The following is a 19,303-nucleotide window of genomic DNA, read 5'->3' as shown; positions in this document are numbered from 1 at the left end:
ACTATCACTCCTTTGTGTCTCCTCATTCACTGCTGTTGGGCACCATAAATAAATGTATCAGAGTCGTGTGTGTCTGTCTCTGTGTGTACATGTGTGTCTGTGTGTGCACATGTGTGTACATGTATCTCTGTGTGTACACGTGTGTATGTGTGTCTATATGTGTCTCTCTGTGTGTACGTGTGTGTCTGTGTGTACATTTGTATCTGTGTGTGTACATGTGTCTGCGTGTACATGTGTGTCTGTGTATACGTGTGTGTATGTGTGTGTACATGTGTGTCTCTGTGTACATATGTGTGTCTGTGTGTATCTATATGTATGTGTGCGCACGTGTGTCTATATGTGTGTCTCTGTGTTTACGTGTGTGTACATTTGTATCTGTGTGTGTGTACATGTGTCTGTGTGTACATGTGTATCTGTGTGTACACGTGTGTCTGTGTGTACATGTGTCTGTGTGTATGTGTGTATGTATGTCTGTGTGTACGTGTGTATATGCGTGTCTGTGTGTACATGTGTGTGTGTGTGTACGTGCGTGTATACGTGTGTCTGTGTGTATGTGTGTACATGTGTGTCTATGTGTACGTTTGTACATGTGTGTCAATGTGTCTGTGTTTGTGTCTGCATACATGTGTGTCTCTATGTGTACATGTGTGTCTGTGTGTGTACGTGTGTATCTGTGTGTGTCTGTCTGTATGTGTGTGTACATGTGTGTCTCTGTGTGTGTGTATCTGTGTGTAGGTGTGTGTGTATGTACGTGTGTCAATTATAGGTTTGCCCATTAGGAAAATGAAATTTAATGGGGTCCTGGGGGTACCTGGGGCTGCCTGTAGTCTGCCAGAGGGTACTGCCTGGTGTCAGGGGAGTGCTGTCTGTAGTCCAGCAGGGGAGGCTGCCTGTAGTCCAAGGGTGGGGGTTGCTGGTAGTCCCCTCCTGGGGGCTGCCTGTAGTCCAGCGGTGGCTGCCTGTAGTCTGTGAATGGAGGCTGTCGGATGTCTGGTTTCACATCTTGCCTTGCTTTCACTTCCGACCTGTAACTAAATAAATGGACATGGGATTTGCTCTGAGGTCTCAGCATTCTAAGGAGATTAGAATGATCACATGACCTGTAGGCACATGTGGGCCACACTTCTTAGAGGTCCTTTTGCATGTTCAGGAATTTGAGAAAATCATAGATGATAAGCATTATTTTAAAATCCTTGACAAATGCCATATTGTCTACTTTTCATTTGGCTTCTTGAGAAATCAAGGTAAACATGATGGCCCAACCAGAACTTTGTGGAAAAGGCCTTATGGATGTCCCTCTTTGACTTTGGCTATTTACAAACTTGTACAACTGCAGCAAATCTAGGGAGTTAAACTATACATCCCAAACTATACATCCCAAAATATCAGTTTGTCTCAACACCAGTAAACCAACTCTCTCAACCACTCTCTCTCGCCCACACACTATTCATTACTTTATGACAGCACAACCAAAGTAATCTCTAAATATATAATTAAAGGCAATAGTTTAACCTGCTAGGTTTGGTCTTTTTGAATATCTTACAGAGGTTAAAGGAGTGATAGCAAAGCATAATCATGAGCTGTAAGTCAAGGAGAAAGTCACTGGGTCATTGCTAAGAGTAGAAACATATTACATAGTTTTAATACTAGACTATAACTATCAGATTAGTATCAGATGCTATTATCAGATATTACCACGGCCGTAAGATGAAAGGGAAGGCAAAAATGTGTATGTCCAACATTTGTCTCTTTCTTGTTTCTAGATGTTACTTACAGTAGAGCCTTCCACCCCATCCATGGGGGTTACATTTCTAGACCTCAGTGGTTGTCTAAAACTGCAGACAGTCCTGAACCCTATATACACTATGCTTTTTCCTATACCACAAATCTATGAGAAAGTTTAATTTATAAATTAGGCACAGTGAGAGATTAACCCAGCACTGGGCTCGATCTCACAACCGTGAGAACATGACCTAAGCCAAAATCAAGAGTGGGACACTTAACCAACTGAGTCACCCAGGAACCCCACTACTATTTTTAAAAATCACTCACCTGAACAATTGCCATTAGTGCAATCTAATATTTGGTGAGGATACACTAAAAATGTACAGTAATCGATGTATTTATTTGGAGTGTTTGAAAGGATGTTATTTTAATCAACACTTTGAGCAGGTCCCATTTGTTACTTAAATGGGAAGTAATGCAGGAATGACACATTCCTCTTGTGAACTGCAGAAGTGACACATTCCTCTTGTGAACTGCAGAATTTAGGCTTTGTTTCCTACCTCGGCAAGTTGTCCACTCACCTACTGGGATTGTGAATGCTGAGAACAGAATTATTTAAATATGCTTTGAATAAGATGCTTAACCACACAAATGAATGAATTAAACAAAAGAACTGAACTGGCTGCCATTCGTTGGCATGTGTTGATTCCTTCCTAGAAACTGTTTGGTAGATTAGATGTCAAGTTGCTTTGAGTTACAGCACAAGTCACTTTATTTTCGTGATCTGTGTGGTAGTGGTATGCGATATCCATTATGTGCCCCATTTCCAACCAGATGTGTCACGAGGTATAGCCAAAGAGGGTGAAATGTAAAGTCTCCCCAAAGATTACACAACAGCCTAGAATAGGAACCGTTAAAATGCAACAGCTGTCATCCAAGCCTACCTTCTGGCATTCAAACTGCATTTGAACCTGTGCTGTCTGTCAGGATTTTACATTGAACTGTACATTGAAGAGTCTTTAATGAGGAAAATATACTTAAGTTTTTATGAATGTTGCTAACTGTTCAGTGAATGATACAGCAGCTTGGGCAAAAACTATGTTGCTTTGAATTTGTGAAATACTTTAAGGAAAACTCAGGATTATTTAAAAAAAAATACAGCCTCTTTAAAATTCCTTCACTCATGAAAGAAAGTCATCAGTATAACTCTTTGTTGCTATTAATTCCACTATTAAAGAGCCTGTAGAGATAAAAACAACAACAACAACAACAACAACAACAACCAGATTTCTAGTGATAAAATCTAGCAGAATTTTATGGTATGAACAAGTTCCAGAACCAAGAAACAATGCCCATGTGGTACAGGTCTTGTAGTAGGCTTTTGCCTCATGTGGACCTTTTAAGAATTCCTTCCAGCTTAAACATCTAGGGTTCAAAGTATGTAAAAAAAGAAGTAAATTTCCAGTGTTTTTCTACTGACTTTGCTGTTTAAAATGCAGTCAAGGGGTACCTGGGTGGCTCAGTTGGTTAAGCATCCAACTTCGGCTCAGGTCATGATCTCACAGCTTATGGGTTTGAGCCCCCTGTTGGGCTTTGTGCTGACAGGTCAGAGCCTGGAGCCTGCTTAAGATTCTGTGTCTCCCTCTCTCTCTGCTGCTCCTCCCCTCATGCTTTGTCTCTCTCTCTCTCTCTCTCTCTCTCAGAAATAAATAAGCATTAAAAAATTAAAAATAAGTAAAATGCAGTCAAATATTAATTTCCCTTGCTGGGGAAGGTGAGCTCTGCTATTTATACTTAGTTTTGAAATATATTATATAATGGTTCTTTTGTTGTTTCCAATGAATGCTTCTCCTTGAATACTGTTTTGCTTATGTGCATATTAAAACGATTTTGTTTCCAGAGTATATATCAAAAGATTGTTAAGGGACAGAGACATAAGTAGAGGTGTGCAGGGTGTCAGTAGGAAGCCAAAGTGAAAGTAAATAAGACAGGATAAAATATTCAGTCATTTTAATTCATAAAATAAAAATGTGGAAGCAGATCGTCATTTAATTTTATCCCATTTTAACATGGAAACTGGCTCAGTTTGACATGGAGTTAGGTGGGCATTTCTTGTATAGATGAACCACTAGAAAATGCATACGGGGTAACTGGCATAAAAGCTGTCTTGGAGACATCTCTAGCCTGATCTAGAGAAAGACAAAGAGCTCTTGATACCATGACCATGTTTAAATGAAGCTAGAAAAATGATCTGGTATCTGTAAAATTATTAATCTCTTCATTCATATGTAAAAAAGCCACCCACTAACAATCAACAGTTAAGCCAGGAAACCCCAGTGCCAAGGAAGGGCTCTCTGAAAGCAGGCACTTGCCAGGCTTTTAATATTAGTGCAGCAAAGTTCACTGGGAAAATTTGTTGGTGATTTATAAAAATTTGAATCAGGTCAATTGGTTAATCCCAGAGTTGGGAAATATTTTATTCCGTGTAGTCAGGACAAAAAGACATTCCAAAGACTGTTGCTTCTCTGATCAGGGCCAACGAGTTCCAGTTGTGGGCTAGTAGTAGTTGAAGCATGATAGTGGCCTTGCCCAAATGTTATTCTCCCCACTGAATTATAACACGACAGGGATGAGATTACCCACCCCAAAGCCAGAAGCAAGAGCCCATGTCTGGGGGAGTCTGACTCTGGAAAGGTGAGATAGAACTGTGGCTGGGAGATTAATAGACGGAGGCAGAGCCATAAGAGGAGTCTGAGGCTGGCCCGGGAATTGCATGTGCTCAGCCCCTTCCTCCTGAGTCCGAAATGAATCCTGGGGAAAGCCAGTGTGATCTGGTAAAACAGCTCACGGCGAAAGCAAACACATCAGTGGCTTATTACTGAGATACCCAGGACTTACTCTTCTTATGGGTTGTCAAATTCTCACCCCCCTATCGTTTGCTTTATGGTCTTTAGTCTTTTTTCTTCCGTGGAATATATTAAAACCATAAACAGCTGAGCATAACAGACATTTACTTTTCTGTGAAAGCAAATGGGGGAACTCCTGAGAAGAACAGGGCTTTATGGAAATAGCACCTGTGGCACAGGGAAAATATTTGCTTTGCAACTGCGTGAGTGATGGACCTACAGAGTTCTGGGACTTGGACACTGAGTCTCACTTCATCTTTCCCAACATATGAGGCGGGAGCTAGGAAGCAGATGTTCAGAAAACATTAGAATTATGGAAAAGACCGGTGAGGGTTTTGTACACAGAGATGTTCCTGTGTGTTGTTCTGTTTTTCTCCTTCAAAAGAGGGAAAACAGCATGGGAACATGTCTTCATCTCTTTCCTTTATGGCTCAACCTAACCCAGGCTCCCTGTTACACACAAGTTCATTGTAAGAAGACAATGCTGTTTTTACATGACGTCCTTTTTTTCTGGAAGTTCAAAGTGGCTTATTCATATTAGTTTATGATATGGAATGGAAGAACCTCATTAGATCATGGGTAGGGGGATACAGGCAAAATGCAGTAAAAAATGCTAACGTTTATTACTGCTTACAAGTTTTGCCACACTTCCCTCTCTCCACACCACCATTGTTCTCTGAGCCACCACCTTCATTGATCCAAGGATATCAGCAGCCATCTCTAATTGCTTAATCTACATCCAACCCTCACCAGCTCCCAGTCAGCTCTCTGTGTGGCCCACTGGGCGGCCTTGAAAAGGAAATCCAGTGATGTCAGTCTTTAGCGTAAAACCTTCCAATGACTTGTCCTTACACTGAAGCTCAAAATCTTTGGTGTGCCTGGGTGGTTTAGTCGGTTGAGCATCCAACTTCGGCCCGGGTCATGATCTTGTGTTTGTGGGTTCGAGCCCTGAGTCGGGCTCTGTGCTGACAGCTCAGAGCCTGGAGCCTGCTTGGATTCTGTGTCTCCCTCTCTCTCTGCCCCTCCCCTGCTTGCTCTCTGTGTCTCTTTATCTCTCAAAAAATAAAATAAAACATTTTAAAAAGTTTAAAAAAATCTTTAACATGCTTACAGCCCCAAAGGTGGGTCCCTATCACTCTCATTGCTACATCTTGAACCATGCTCCCTGACCTCTTCCCTCACTACACTGACCTTATTTATTTCCATGCCTTTCAAGTTTGCATGCTCCCTCCTGCCAAAGGGTCTATATCTATGTTCTTCAGTTTGGAGTCTCTTCAACGTGGTCTTCATCTAGTTAATCCCTACTGATCATCTACTGATCATCTACCTACTAATTGCTCATCATTTCTTGAGGAAAGGTTCTCTTTTTGTGAAGAACAGACCCCTGTATTTGCTAATAAAACCACATGTGTGACACCCACAGAATCTCTAAATCACAGAAAGGAGCACCTGGCAATTTCTACTTTATGAAACTTTCTCTTCGGTGTCCTGTTGTGTCCTGTCCCAAACTCTCCCTCTCCCCACCTCCCTCACCTCTCAGCATCAGAAAAACCAGGGGAAACTTTACCTATTTTCATGTCCTTGCAGCTGAAGTGGCTGAGGAGGAGCTGGTTGGGCAACAGGGCTGTTGGGAGTGGCTGGGCTCGGCTGGGCCAGAGGACTCTGCTGGGCCATGGGGCTCTGCTTCTCTGAGCTGGGTGCCGACGCTGGGCTGCTGAGCTCTGCAAAGGGGAGCCAAAGTGGCAGGTGCAGTCAGGTTGGCATCTGATAAAGGGCAAGAGGTGGCCAGAGGTGGTAACTCTTTGCCTCCTCAGATGACTCAAGGCTTCAGTTTTCTCAGTTTCTGTTAGGCTTTAAGACAGCAGGTTAAACTTATCAATTATCCAATCAAGTTCCAATACCATTCGCAGAATTAGTATTATTTCATGAATTACAAGTGTTGCTGAACAAAGTTAAACAGAGTCTCTTGTCATTTTCCTAGCAGAAAAGATTACAATAAAAAAAAAACCCTGTTAAAACAATGAAAAAATAATCCAGAGGAGTAAGCTCTAAAACATATTCTATTTTTCCAGTGCTGCCCACTGAGAGAAAACATTTGAGCTGCTACTTTTTGGTTGTAAAGACAAATCCTACCGGTATTCCCAAGTTTGGACAAGGAAGTAACCATAATAGAAATAAATGCTTTTCATAATATTCTCTCTAGTTCCTTGTTGGTTTTATTGCTCAATCACCCCCTGTACTCCATGGTTTTTCAGAAAGAAAAAGAACATTGGACAGAAGAATGTTCATAAAATTGTTCTTTGTTAACACAGCTTCTTGGATTTTCCTGTAATAGCATTACTGTCTCAACTGAAATTATCTGTATATGATGCAATACAAATAAGACAGACATATTTCAGACTGGGGAAAACTGAAAAGCAAGTCAGATTTTTAGTGAGCAATCTTGCTTAGAGTTCATTTGAATATTTTACACATAATGATGTCTGCAAGTAACAGGTTAAAAACACCGCAGTCATTTTCTGTTCTGTTCTTTTTATTTGGTTGGGTGATAAAAGGGAGGTGATCTATTCTTTATTAAGCCATTCTTCCCCTTTCTTGTCTGGCAGTCCAGATTTTGAAAAATTCTTTCCACTTGCGGGGTTTCTCATCTTCAGCACTGTTGACATTTTGGGCAAGACAATTCTTTGCTGTGGGGGGGGGGGGGGCTGTCCTGTGCATTGTTGGATGGCTGGCGGTATCCTTGCCCTCTACCCGCTAGATGCTGGTAGCATTCCCATCCTAATTGTGACAGTCAAAAACGTTGTCAGACCTTACTGAACATCCCCCAGGGGGACAAAATCACCTCAGTTGAGAACCACTGTTTTATATGGAAAGTCAGGTGACTGTTTAGTGCCTGCTTGCCAGATAGCCCCAAGACGGAATCAGGAGACTGAGGAAAACAGAGGGGACCAAGGTGAGTAGACCTATCACTCTCCATGTGGTATTCTACAATCCACTCACAGGTGAGCTCTGGGGACTGAAATCTCGAGCATCATTCATGAGTCAGCAGCTACAAACCAGTAATGAACCAGTGTCTGGAAATGGTGACTTTATGGTGAACTGGTTCTTAGATCCTTGTGGCCCTCAAGGCATGGCAATAAGCTGTAACTCTCACTACTCTTCAAGCCTCAGGGGGGAGTCCTTATACAGAGAAATTCAAAAGATTAAGTGGGACTTTAAAATTCTTATCAGATGCAACGTTTTCTAAATGAGCTCTTTTTATACCACAAAACTTCCTCAAGCTTTTCAAAATCAATCTGACTTTGAAGAATCCTCCAGAGCTTAACTGTTAACATGAATACACTTTTTTTTTTTCTGCTTCAGATTTGTAACTCTATAATCTCTGTTGAATGGGTTCTGGTTTAATATAAGCATAAAAACAGTACTCCCCAGACCACAGGGAATGATTGAATAACCCAGTGTCTTGAGATTCACACTATTAATCTATAATGTCACACAGCTTGATCTCTGAATGAAACTGGTACTAAGTAAACAGGATATGGGTTGCAAGAGAGAGTGGATTTCTGCAAAAGTAGAAATAGGAATCAACCTCAGGCGCTCTGGCACCACTATGATGGCAGCCAGGCTCAGGCACTCACCCTCCTGAGGGATGATGCGGAGGGTGACACTAAGACCAGCATCCTTGATGAGCTTCACAATGTCTGCATGAGGCATGTTGATGATGGACTGGCCGTTCACTGCTAAGATCCGGTCTCCCACTTTCAGTTTTGCACAGCGGTCTGCAGGACTCCCATCGATGATGCGGCCGATTTTATGGGGCACAGCTAAAACAATCCCCAACAGAATCAGATATCAGGAGTGTTCCCAGCACTGTTCTTTTTTTTTTTTAATATTTTTATTTATTTTTGAGAAAGCACAAGTGGGGGAGGGATAGGAGGAGGGAGACAGAGGATCTGAAGTGGGCTTGGAGCTTACTGCGATGAGCCCGATGTGGGGCTTGAACTCACCAATCGTGAGATCGTGACCTGAGCCAAAGTTGGAAGCTTCACCAACTGAGGCCCCTAGGCCCCCCACCCCAGCACTGTTCTATCTTTGAGTCCAGCCCCACAGAAAAAAATGCGATGTCAGAATTCTTTTTTCCATCAGTAAATTTGCCTTTTGAAAACATAATCATGCCTATTAAGTGTGGTCCTGTGCATTCCACTGAGATCAGAATTTCTAAATTCAAGTTCTGTGCAATGACAGACCAATTCCAAACACATGGACCAGGGGTCCTCAAATTCTGGTGTATCATAATCACTCTAGGATTAAAAATACAGCTCTTTGGGCCTTAACCTGACCTTGTGCATCAAAATGTCCAGGAGCAGGTGAGAATCACAATTTTTTTTTTTTTTTGAGAATCACAAATTTTTAAGAAGCTCCTCAAGACATTCTAATACACACAAAATTTTGAGAACCACACCATACATTATTGTGAGACCATACTGTAGAGATAATAATACAGTTTCAGAAGGATACAATAAATGTCAAGAATTCAATTTCTACCCTTGTCTATTTTACTGAGAGAAGAGATCAGGGAAGGAGAGAAATCTATATTAACATGGGCTGTCGCAGCAGGTGAAGAAGCTATGCTCAACTTCCTATCATCCACTAATCTTCGGTTTCAAGGTTGATGCAGGTTTCAAATCTTACCTCTTCTTTCTGATTTAATTTATAAGTGGTGCTGATAATTTATTAAGTGATGCATAATATATTGCATCAAATCTAAGATGCCATTATGACAAACTTCTGTTTTAGGTATCATAAGAAAGAAGGAAAGAAAGAAAGAAAGAAAGAAAGAAAGAAAGAAAGAAAGAAAGAAGGAAAGAAACTCTGCCAATTAAACAATGACACTCCATTGACTGTAAGATGCTGTATAATTTTTTAGATATTTAAATTATGAAAACGTGTATTAGAATTGATCAAATATGGCATATGTCTCTTTAAAACAATGAAAGCTTATGTATGTATGTATGTATGTATGTATGTATGTATGGAGAGCCAGGTGCATGAGGATAAAGATTTTTTAGCAGGTTGACTTCTATTCAATGTAAGTGTTTGAGTGCCTACCAGGATAACTATTTCTGGGGTCAGATACCACTGGCACACCCCTTCCTTCCCCAAGGAGGTTAGAATCTAGAAACCTGTTCTTTTTCCTTTCACCTTTGTAGGTAGGGAACCCCAGCCAGGAAATCACCTGTCAATTACTCTGTGTTGTTTCTTTCCTCATGGAAGTCAGGTACTGATTTATCTGTGTAAGGAGGCAGAGACACTCCACCATTTGTTTTGCTTCAGGAGTGTCCGTTCCTTGAACTCTCAATCTTATGTATGTGTTACAGTGAAAGGCAGAACATCAGCTAATAACCACGTAAGGAAGGACAATCAGTGAGTTAATGAACCAGAGCCTTGATCATATTTCCATTGTGACAGGTTATAGATAGCATATGAAAATACTGGCTGAGCCGATGTTTCTGAAGTACAACTCATGTTGAGTTTTTATTTACAGGCACTAATGGCTTTAATTAAGAACATCTTACTTAAAGCATACTAAAGATCATCTTAGACTCTCAGGACAATGTACTTATTAAGCAGAAATGTAATAAGAACTCATTCATTTAGTTATTTAAAAAAAGAAGGCATTGCAAATTCTTTGGTCTTCTACCATAATTAGAGTGAACATTTGTTCCTGTTTTTGCCCCCTTTCATGTTCAATACTGTCCTTGAACAGTCCATACATGACACGGTCTCCCTGGTTTCCAATGTGTCTATTGCTATCCATCATGTGATCCTTGGAAAGTTACCTGACCTCTCTGAGTTTGTTTTTCAATAGTAAAATTGGGATAATAATATCCCTGACTTCACAGGATGGCTCTGAGAAACAAATGCATTGGCACATGTGAAGTGACTAGAACAGTGCCTGGTGTAAGAACGGATCTATAACTATTAACTTTTCTTTCATTCTCTTTATTACTATTATCTTTTTAATGTTTCTGATATCACTATTGATATGCACGTGTGCTTGTATATAGGTACCAGCTTGAATTCTTCCTACATGGGGTAAACCTGTATTACTGTTAAAACTGAAGAAATGTTTTGATTATGACACAACAGTATCTCCTAAGTATCAACACTGGAAAACAGCTTCACTTGGGAAAAAGAAATGTGTTTCGGGGATTATACAGATGCTAGATGAGGCCAAACACCCTGTTTGTTTTTCTCTGGTTTTACAAAAAAGATGTTGTATGTCTGTGTAGGAAAATGCCAACTCATAAGTAAGACTTTATTATTTAAAGGGAAATTAGTATAATACAGATGTCCTCATTATCCGCATTGAGCCTTAAACACACACAATTACAACTACATTAAGATATATATAATTTAATCCTTAAGAAATCATGTGAGATACTGGATAGAATTACCATTACATGTTTAGAGTGGAAGAAACCCAGCTACAAAGTCATTAGCGATTGCCCAACTCAGAAAGTCCAAGCAAGATTTAGAATCCCAGTCTGCTGGATTCCAGAGGCTTTGCTCTTAACCACGGCGCTACACTGTATCTCTTGACTTTGTGGTTCCTTTCCTCCACCCAAGCACTTGTTTCATGGGCACCTGGTACTTTTATTTGGTGAGTGCAGCTTGCCTCTAATCAGGCAGTCACAAACACTTCGCCAGTGGCCCTCATCCAGGGGAGAGTGGAAGGCAGAAACTCTGCTTGAAGCTGGTTCTTTGTGGCAGCTGTCTTTTGACAGGCAGGACATGAGGAAGAAGGGAGAGGAAAGGGGAGGAAGGAAGGCAAGGGGAAGGAGAGGAAGGGAGAGGAAAATTGGACAGCTCCTCAGATCCCTTTTGGTTGGGACTTCACATCATGGTGTCATTCCTTTATTTGAAGTCATTTCTTTGGGTATTAGAAATACATTTCAAATGAAATTTAAAAATACACTTTAAAACACATACAGCTGGTATTTGGATGATTTGCTGCTTTGAATTATTCATGCCTATACTCTCCTCCATTACCGTGCATCATTTAGAATCTCCTGGGCATAAAGCTCCAAATGTTTCAAAACATAGATTTCACACACACACACACACACACACACACACACACACACACACCCACACACTTTTATGAGCTCAATAACAATAAAAACAAAACAATAAGTTATCATTTGTTAATTTCCAGGCACTGGGCTAAGCGCTTATTTTAAATCCTGACAGCAGCAGTGTGAAGTAGCTGTAAAAGTATAATAATCATGTTTAGTTTATTGTTAAGAAAACAAAGAAATGTCAAAGCCAGGATTCAAACCTATGCCTGTGGCTTCAAACCTTAGGGTTACTCCCTCCTTTTTTTGATATGTGCCAGGTTGGAAGCAATTTGAATTATGAGAACTGAGGGAATGGCTCAGCTTAGGAACAGCTTAGGAAAGCATGCTGCTTGAGATTTTGAGATGAAAGTTTCATTGTAAACAGATTTATTTGCTTATGATGATAACTCTTAGTTTCAAGGCCATTTTCACTTTACTGTGGCAGACAGAATAACAACTAAACTAAAATAATAAAAACTAAAATGAAATAATTAAAACTGAAATAAATTCTATGGTAGCCACACAGAATGACTGAGTGGCTTACATAAAATGGGAGTGAGTACACAATTTAAAAAGGTGTGCCCATAACTGGAAGCATCTGACATAGTTTTGTTAAAATTGTTTCTATTGGCATGTGCTTTAATAAAAACAGTGCTTGAAACTCTTGGCAGCTGAACACAGCTTCACTTTTTCTTCACCAGCAATTTCCCTACACATGTAAGTACATTGAATGTTGATGTGTAACAACTCACTGACAAGAGGTGGGCTCAGAGAGGATTCTCCCTGAAAACAAGATGCAGTTCCATTTGCTCAGTTAGGAAGTCTGCAGAACTAATGACCTAAGTGCTTTCTGTGCATTGCTAATGGAATTACAGAGCATGGAAGAGGCCATGACCTTGGTTTCTATTATTGGGATGAATGGTACTCGTTAATTCTCTGGGAATTGATGACTAAGGTAACTGCTGGAGCACAGTCCATTTAGACAGCATGCCTTCCAGACATCATCTGTCAGGCAGCAGCATAAATCAAGTCTTTGGACCAGTCTTCTTGACACAGTGTGCTTAGGATACACAGATATTTGGAAAAGTTGCAATATGTCATGAGGCTTTGAACATGCTAACATTTGGGAAGGAGACAATATATCACTACTTAGAAATTTCCCTTTAACTTCAAATCACATAAGCTATGGAAAAAGAAACCCATATTTTTCCCCTTTATTTCTTTGTGGGGAAAACACCACTATATATTCATATTTTATATTATAAAATTTAGTATTTTCAATTTTATATTTTCCTGTACATGAATTAACCCTTTGATGCCTGCCCAAGCACAGCATCCTTGTTTCAGTAGGGCTATTCAGACACAGTTGGACTGGATCCTAAATTTGTTCTAAAGGCCTGGATTCTTTGGGTCTTTGGCCCCCACTACTACAGGAGGCAATGGTCCTCCTCCCTTTTTGCTGTTTGGTTCTCTTCAGGGAGCTTTGTGTGGTCTATCCAGGCTCCTTCAGTCATTGGTTAACCAATGAACTCTTCTTGAGTTCTACCTTAGGTTCATTCCCATAAAGAAGATGACACAGTTGCCTGGATGACTTTTTTTTTTTGCTTTGGCAATAGAATCTTCCTGAAATTTCTGGTGATGGATTCTTCCTGAAATTCTCAGCTGCACCTGAGGGAAGGGGTAGTAGTTCCCTCTCCCTTCACTTTTTTTCCCCATGTTTCCTTGTTGTTTTTTATGTGTTTTATTTCAGAAAAGGAAAACTCGTGACTCATATTTACATTTAATTATCTTCTTGTTAATAGATCCACAAAGTGGAATTGTATATGGAAGCGGAGGAAAGCATTAGATAGGGAAAGTGGATTCTGCATCAAACATGTCAAATTTATAAGCAAGAAGTTTCTGAAATGAGTGTGACAATGGTAAATACTTCAAAGGCAATCAATAACATAAACTCTCATTAGCTCACAATTCCATTAATCTGTGAAGGTTAAACAATATGCCATTAGTTTAAGGAGGTAAGGAAAGTTAGTTTGGATTTAAAATCTGTGAACTGATATGGAAAGAAGTGTGTGTGTGTGTGTGTGTGTGTGTGTGTGTGTGTGTTCAGTTGGATGATTACAGTTTCTTTTCTTAAAATAATCTGTGACAGGGGCACTTGGGTAGCTCAGTCGGTTAAGTGGCTGACTTTGGCTCAGGTCATGATCTCAGGATTCATGTGTTTGAGCCCTCTGTCTGTGCTGGCAGCTCAGAGCCTGAAGTCTGCTTTGGATTCTGTGTCTCCCTCTCTTTCTGTCCCTCCCTTGCTCATGCTCTGTCTCTGTCTCTCAAAAATAAATATACATTAAAAAAACTTAAAACAATCTATGACAATGATTTACTGTCTAGTTTCAGAATTGTGGGTTAGAGCAGGGGGATCAGCTACTCCATCAACAACACATTTCTGCATAGTATCATCTTACTAACAGCTCCAGTGCTCGACACAGTGTGAGAGATAGTAATGAAACAATGCATGCTATCTGGCCTTAAGAAACTCACAGCCAAGTTGGGGAGATTCATATACAAATACTTATAACACAAATTGGCAACTCCATGGTAAAGGTAGCAAGGGTACCCTCAACAAGGGTACAGAGGAGGGGTGAATCATTGGGTTCAGGTGCGGACTCAGAGAGTGATAAGGAAAAAGGAAGTTCATTCTGGGGAAGTGGGCACACAGTGTCCTAGGCTAAATGGCAGCTCCCTTGGTGAAAAAGTCATGGTGGTACACAGGGACCTATCAAATCCATGGAGGAAGAAGCAAAGAGAGATGTTTTGAAGTTGGGGTCCCTCCTGCCTTCAAAATTCTTGTTTCCCTCACTGAGATCCCTGATGCAATAACTTTACTCAGATCCTCTAGATGGACCCTGAACACATAGGAACAACAGAAAAGTAATTGTCTCAGAGCATTCCTATCACTTTAACCCACAGTGAAGAATTCTGTTTTCCTGCCTTTAGAAATCCAGGCTTAGTATTAATTGCTGATTTTCCGTATCTCCTTCCTAGAAGTCCTGGATAAGCATGTTCTACTGTAACAAATCCATTTAGCTCAATGTTGTTCCTTCCTGGAGTGTGACAGTGTCCTTCGAAAGAGTTTTTCTTGGTCATCAGGGAGTGGAAATGTGGCAAAAACATGTGTTTGGTATTTTTAAAAAATTTGCAGAAAAATTAAGAAAAAACAGCATGACTCGTTTTCCTCTAAAAGTCTGTGGAATTTGCTTTCCAAAAATGAAAAGGTCTTCCCTGACATTCATAGCCAACTGAGTTACAAGACCCAAAATCGAGCAGCTGGTGTTTTAAGGATTGCATATTCCAAAGGTGCACTTTCCCCCTCTCAGCACCATTAGTCATTGTCTTGTGGTTGAACGGTTGAGTTACCCTATAGTTGGTAATAAGCAGACGGTCAGATGGGAGAATGGGAAGAGGAGCCCATCAATGGCAACTGGGAAGTCCAGCCAAACTCATGTTTCCAAGGGCAGAAAGCACCATACAGAAAGTATTTAACTATATGCCTGGATAGAAAGAAACAATTGTTAGCTATATTTTACCCTGTATGCTTTTATTTTGCACCAATTAAAATCTCATAGCCAAGTACTGAGAGTGAATTGGTAATCTAAAGAAACCTCATTTTATTAAGAACTGTAATTAGCTATAACTTGACTGTTCCATCCCAGAACATGAGGCTGGGTTAAAATGGTTTTTTGTTTGCAAAGATTTGGTGGGCTTATAGTACAGGACTGTTTCATGGTTGTATAACCTGTGCAGTCACACAGGTTCCATGCTCAAAAGGGCCTTGTGTTTAGTTTAACATCTATTGTCATCATTTTGACATTCTTTTTTTTTTTTAGGTTTATTTATTTATTTTGAGAAAGAGAGAGAGAGAGAGAGGATAGGAGAAGGGCAGAGAGCGAGGGAGAAAGACCATTCCAAGCAGGCTCCACGCTGTCAGTGCAGAGCCCGACCTGGGACTCCATCTTACTAACCACGAAATCATGACCTGAGCTGAAATCAAGAGTCCGATGCTTAACTGACTGAGCCACCCAGACACCCCACCATCTTGACATTCTTAATAATGCTTGAATGAGGACTCCACATTTTCATTTTGCACTGGGCCCTGAAAATTATGTAGTTGATCTTATGTAGATACAACCATATCAGTCCATTGTTTTAATGTCTGCCCTGGAAGATGTAACTGAAAATATGTTATAGCTATCCAGGAAAATTATCACAAAGGTGGGTGGTAGGGTAGGAGCAAAAATAACCCCTTTTTCATGTGGCTGCATTTCTTATCCCCATACATATCACTAGAAGAAGTAGTCCAGAGAATTTATGTTAATTATACTGAAGATCCTTAATTCTTCACATTTTGATGCAAGAACCCTAAAGTATTACCTCAGTTCTGTTGTGGAAATTATCTTTATATAATTAGTCACTCATTATTGAGTCATCTACAGAGCAAATGTTCTTTATCTGTCTTTAAATAGACTTTAATAAACACCACCATATTTCAAGGAATTTGTGTTTTTGATATGATTTGTTTCCCTCATAATCTGGCAAAATGTCTAGACATTAGAATGACAGGAACCAAAGAAACTTCAGAATGGTTAAGATCCCCAAATCTATCATTGGCTAGGAGGGTAAGCATGTGCGGGAATGAGGAGCTGAACAGAATGGAAAAAGAGTTCCACTTTTAGATATTTAAACCTTAATCTTCTGTTGAGGTACCTTCCATTTTATGGACTATCTTAAAAGCTCACTTTTTACTTTGCTAATTTCTAGGTAGCTAGGATTTTCTTTTTGATCTGTTTTGGTCTGAAAGTTGCTATAAAAAAATTTGATCCCCTAAGTCAAATACCAACCCTATTCAGCATTTTTGTGTAAGCCCCTTCCTGGCCCCCCAAAACCCTGACAAAGAAACACATTCCACCACTCAGTAAAATCAACAACCCAGGAGTCTCTAGTCAAGGAGTAGACAGGGATCTTCTGTGTGGCTCAACTTGAATAATTTTAGTGAGTAAAACTGGATAGCTTTTAGCAAGTTTTTCTTACAAATAACCAAACAACAACCTGATATAGTAATAATGAAAAAGTTTAGAGAGTTACTAATATTAAAATATGATAAAGGGTTTCATTTCCTGCAAAGCATAAAAACAAGTTGTTTTACTCCTTTATAAAAACGGTCACAGGGTTGAGAGTCAGTATAACACTCCCATCCCAAACAAGCAACTCTCCCTGTCAAAGGGTTACTCGCTGTCTTTATGACAAATTTAGTTCCTGAATAAGAGGTTCCTTTTATTTACGATTTAATTGTGGAGGCTTTATCAAGTCATTACCAGAAAATGCTGGATTATTCTATAAAATGAGAAAATCATATAAAAATGTCAAAACTCATATCATGATGTAAAAGGGACAAAATAATCAGAATAATTGTCTTCTAATGGTTGGAGATCTCTTATAATTAAAACAATTTAAATAATACATGCATAAATTAAAACAAAATAAAGGACAATCTAAATGCTTATAATGAAAAACCACAGTCTCCTGCCCTAATCCTCCAACATCCTCTCCAGTTCTGTGATCCAAAGGCAAACGGTGTTTCTTCTTCACACTTCTAAATTATATTCTTACATGGCTATTTCTTAATTTGTCAACTGGAGTCATATCTATTGACTTCCTATAATGCTAGAGGATTTGGCCTTCTTATCCAGTGGCCCACCTCCTCTCCTTATCCACGTACAGTTTTATCATTAGTTTCAGTTAAACCAGTTATCATTGCTGATAGTCTCACCATGTAACTATTGCTCACCGTAGTGTACTGGGATTTCATTTCTTTTCTTGTACAGTTTGCCTCCCCTCCCACCCTGAATCAAGTTTCTGACTGTGTCATTCCCCCTGCCCCCACTTCTGCAATACCCTTTCTCTTTCCTCATTATCCCCCCAAAGCTGCCCAAGTCATCTGTTCAGTTGAGCCCGGGGTCGAGGGACCTCCTTCCCATAGGTAGGTAAGTTTGTCTCAAGTTCTGATGCTCAGTGACACTCGGGGTTTTCCTGTTGTGCTCCAATATGGGATGCGCGGTTCCATAAACCCTGGGACACCTTTTTTGACTCACTCTCTCATTTTGCTAGAAGATATCCTACAGTATCTTCCTAAGTAAACATGCATGGGCGAAAAATAATTTTTCAATATTTAATGTTTGAAAATGTCTTCATTTTTGCCTTCTCAATTGATTGGATTCTAACTAAAATTCTAGATTGTTATGAAATTAAAGATTGAAAAAAATCATTTTTCTTCAGAATTACAGGCATTACTCCACTGTTTTCTAGTATCCAGTGTTGCTACTGAGAAGTCTGAATCCATTAGGATTTTTTGTTTCCTTTATGTGATCTATTTATTTCACCTTTTCTTTTTGGAAATGTTTACGATTGTCCCGGTGATTTTTGGGTTCTAAAGTCCACATCAATGCATCATGCTGTGGTTCTTTTCAGTCTGGAGACTTGTTTCTTTTAGTTTTGGGGTTGGGAGCTTCCATTGTAGTCTTTTTTTTTTTTTTTTTTTTTTTGATAACTTCCATTCTGTTCCTTTGGTCTCTCTTTCTGGACCTCTTATCGGCTGTCTATTGGTTTCCCAGATTGATCTGTCAGTTATCACTCCTCTCATACTTTCTCTTTCTTTTTATCTTACTTGTGTGATTTCCTTTACTTTTCCTTTCAATCCTTCTATTGGATTAAAAAAATTTTTTTAATGTTTATTTTTTGAGAGAGAGAGAGAGAGAGAGGATGAGTGAGTGAGGGGCAGAGAGAGAGAGGGAGACACAGAATCCGAAGCAGGCTCCAGGCTCTGATCTGTCAGCACAGAGCCCGACGCAGAGCTCGAATTCATGAACTGTGACATCATGAGCTGAGCTGAAGTCAGATGCTTAACCAACCGAGCCACCCAGGCGCCCATCAATCATTCTACCGAATTTTTAATTTCAGTTATGATGTTTTCAATTTCTAATAATTCTTTCTTTAATCATAGTATTCTTTTTTTATAACATTCCACTTTTACTATAAAATAAAAAATCACGAGGTTTTAATATCTATGTATGTAAGTGAGACATTTTTGAAACTTTCTTTTGTGCCCTCAATTATCTCCATTTCTTCTAGTATTCTTTCATTATTCTTGGTTTGCTTGTTTGTTTTTCCATCTTAAAAATGAGCATTTCATATCTGGAATTCACAGTTGTTGTGTTCCATTCTGTTCCAAGCTTTTTTTTTTTTTTTAAGTTTGTTTATTTATTTTGAGAGAGACAGAGACAGCATGAAAGGAGGGGCACTGAAAGAGAGACACAGAGAATCCCAAGCAGGCTCTGCGCTGCCAGCACAGAGCCCAATGCAGGGCTCAAACTCCTGAAACCACGAGATCATGACCTAAGCTGAAACTGAGAGCAGACACTTAATTGAATGAGCTACTTCGACACCCCTCTATCCCAAGCTTTTTAAGTTTTGAGCTGCTCTGAATTTCTAAAGAAATAATAT

The 19,303-nt window shown here is 39.8% G+C and overlaps 1 protein-coding gene across 11 annotated transcripts in view; it reads right to left on the bottom strand.

Moving 5' to 3' along the window:
* MAGI2 (membrane associated guanylate kinase, WW and PDZ domain containing 2) overlaps positions 1 to 19,303 on the bottom strand; it is a 1,355,992-nt gene that overhangs the window by 122,665 nt on the left and 1,214,024 nt on the right. For all 11 annotated transcript variants that reach the window (XM_086696830.1, XM_086696832.1, XM_086696831.1 and 8 more), the window contains 3 exons: positions 8,270 to 8,455; positions 6,199 to 6,352; positions 812 to 1,031 (listed from right to left, as the gene is read on the bottom strand). In XM_086696830.1, coding sequence (XP_086552956.1) covers positions 812 to 1,031; positions 6,199 to 6,352; positions 8,270 to 8,455 — 560 coding nt within the window. The remainder of the gene's footprint in view (positions 1 to 811; positions 1,032 to 6,198; positions 6,353 to 8,269; positions 8,456 to 19,303) is intronic.

This window comes from Puma concolor, chromosome A2 (genome assembly GCF_028749965.1).
Source record: "Puma concolor isolate L17-30 chromosome A2, mPumCon1.1.hap2, whole genome shotgun sequence".
NCBI classification, from domain to species: domain Eukaryota; kingdom Metazoa; phylum Chordata; class Mammalia; order Carnivora; family Felidae; genus Puma; species Puma concolor.
This window is presented reverse-complemented; position numbering and strand designations above follow the sequence as displayed.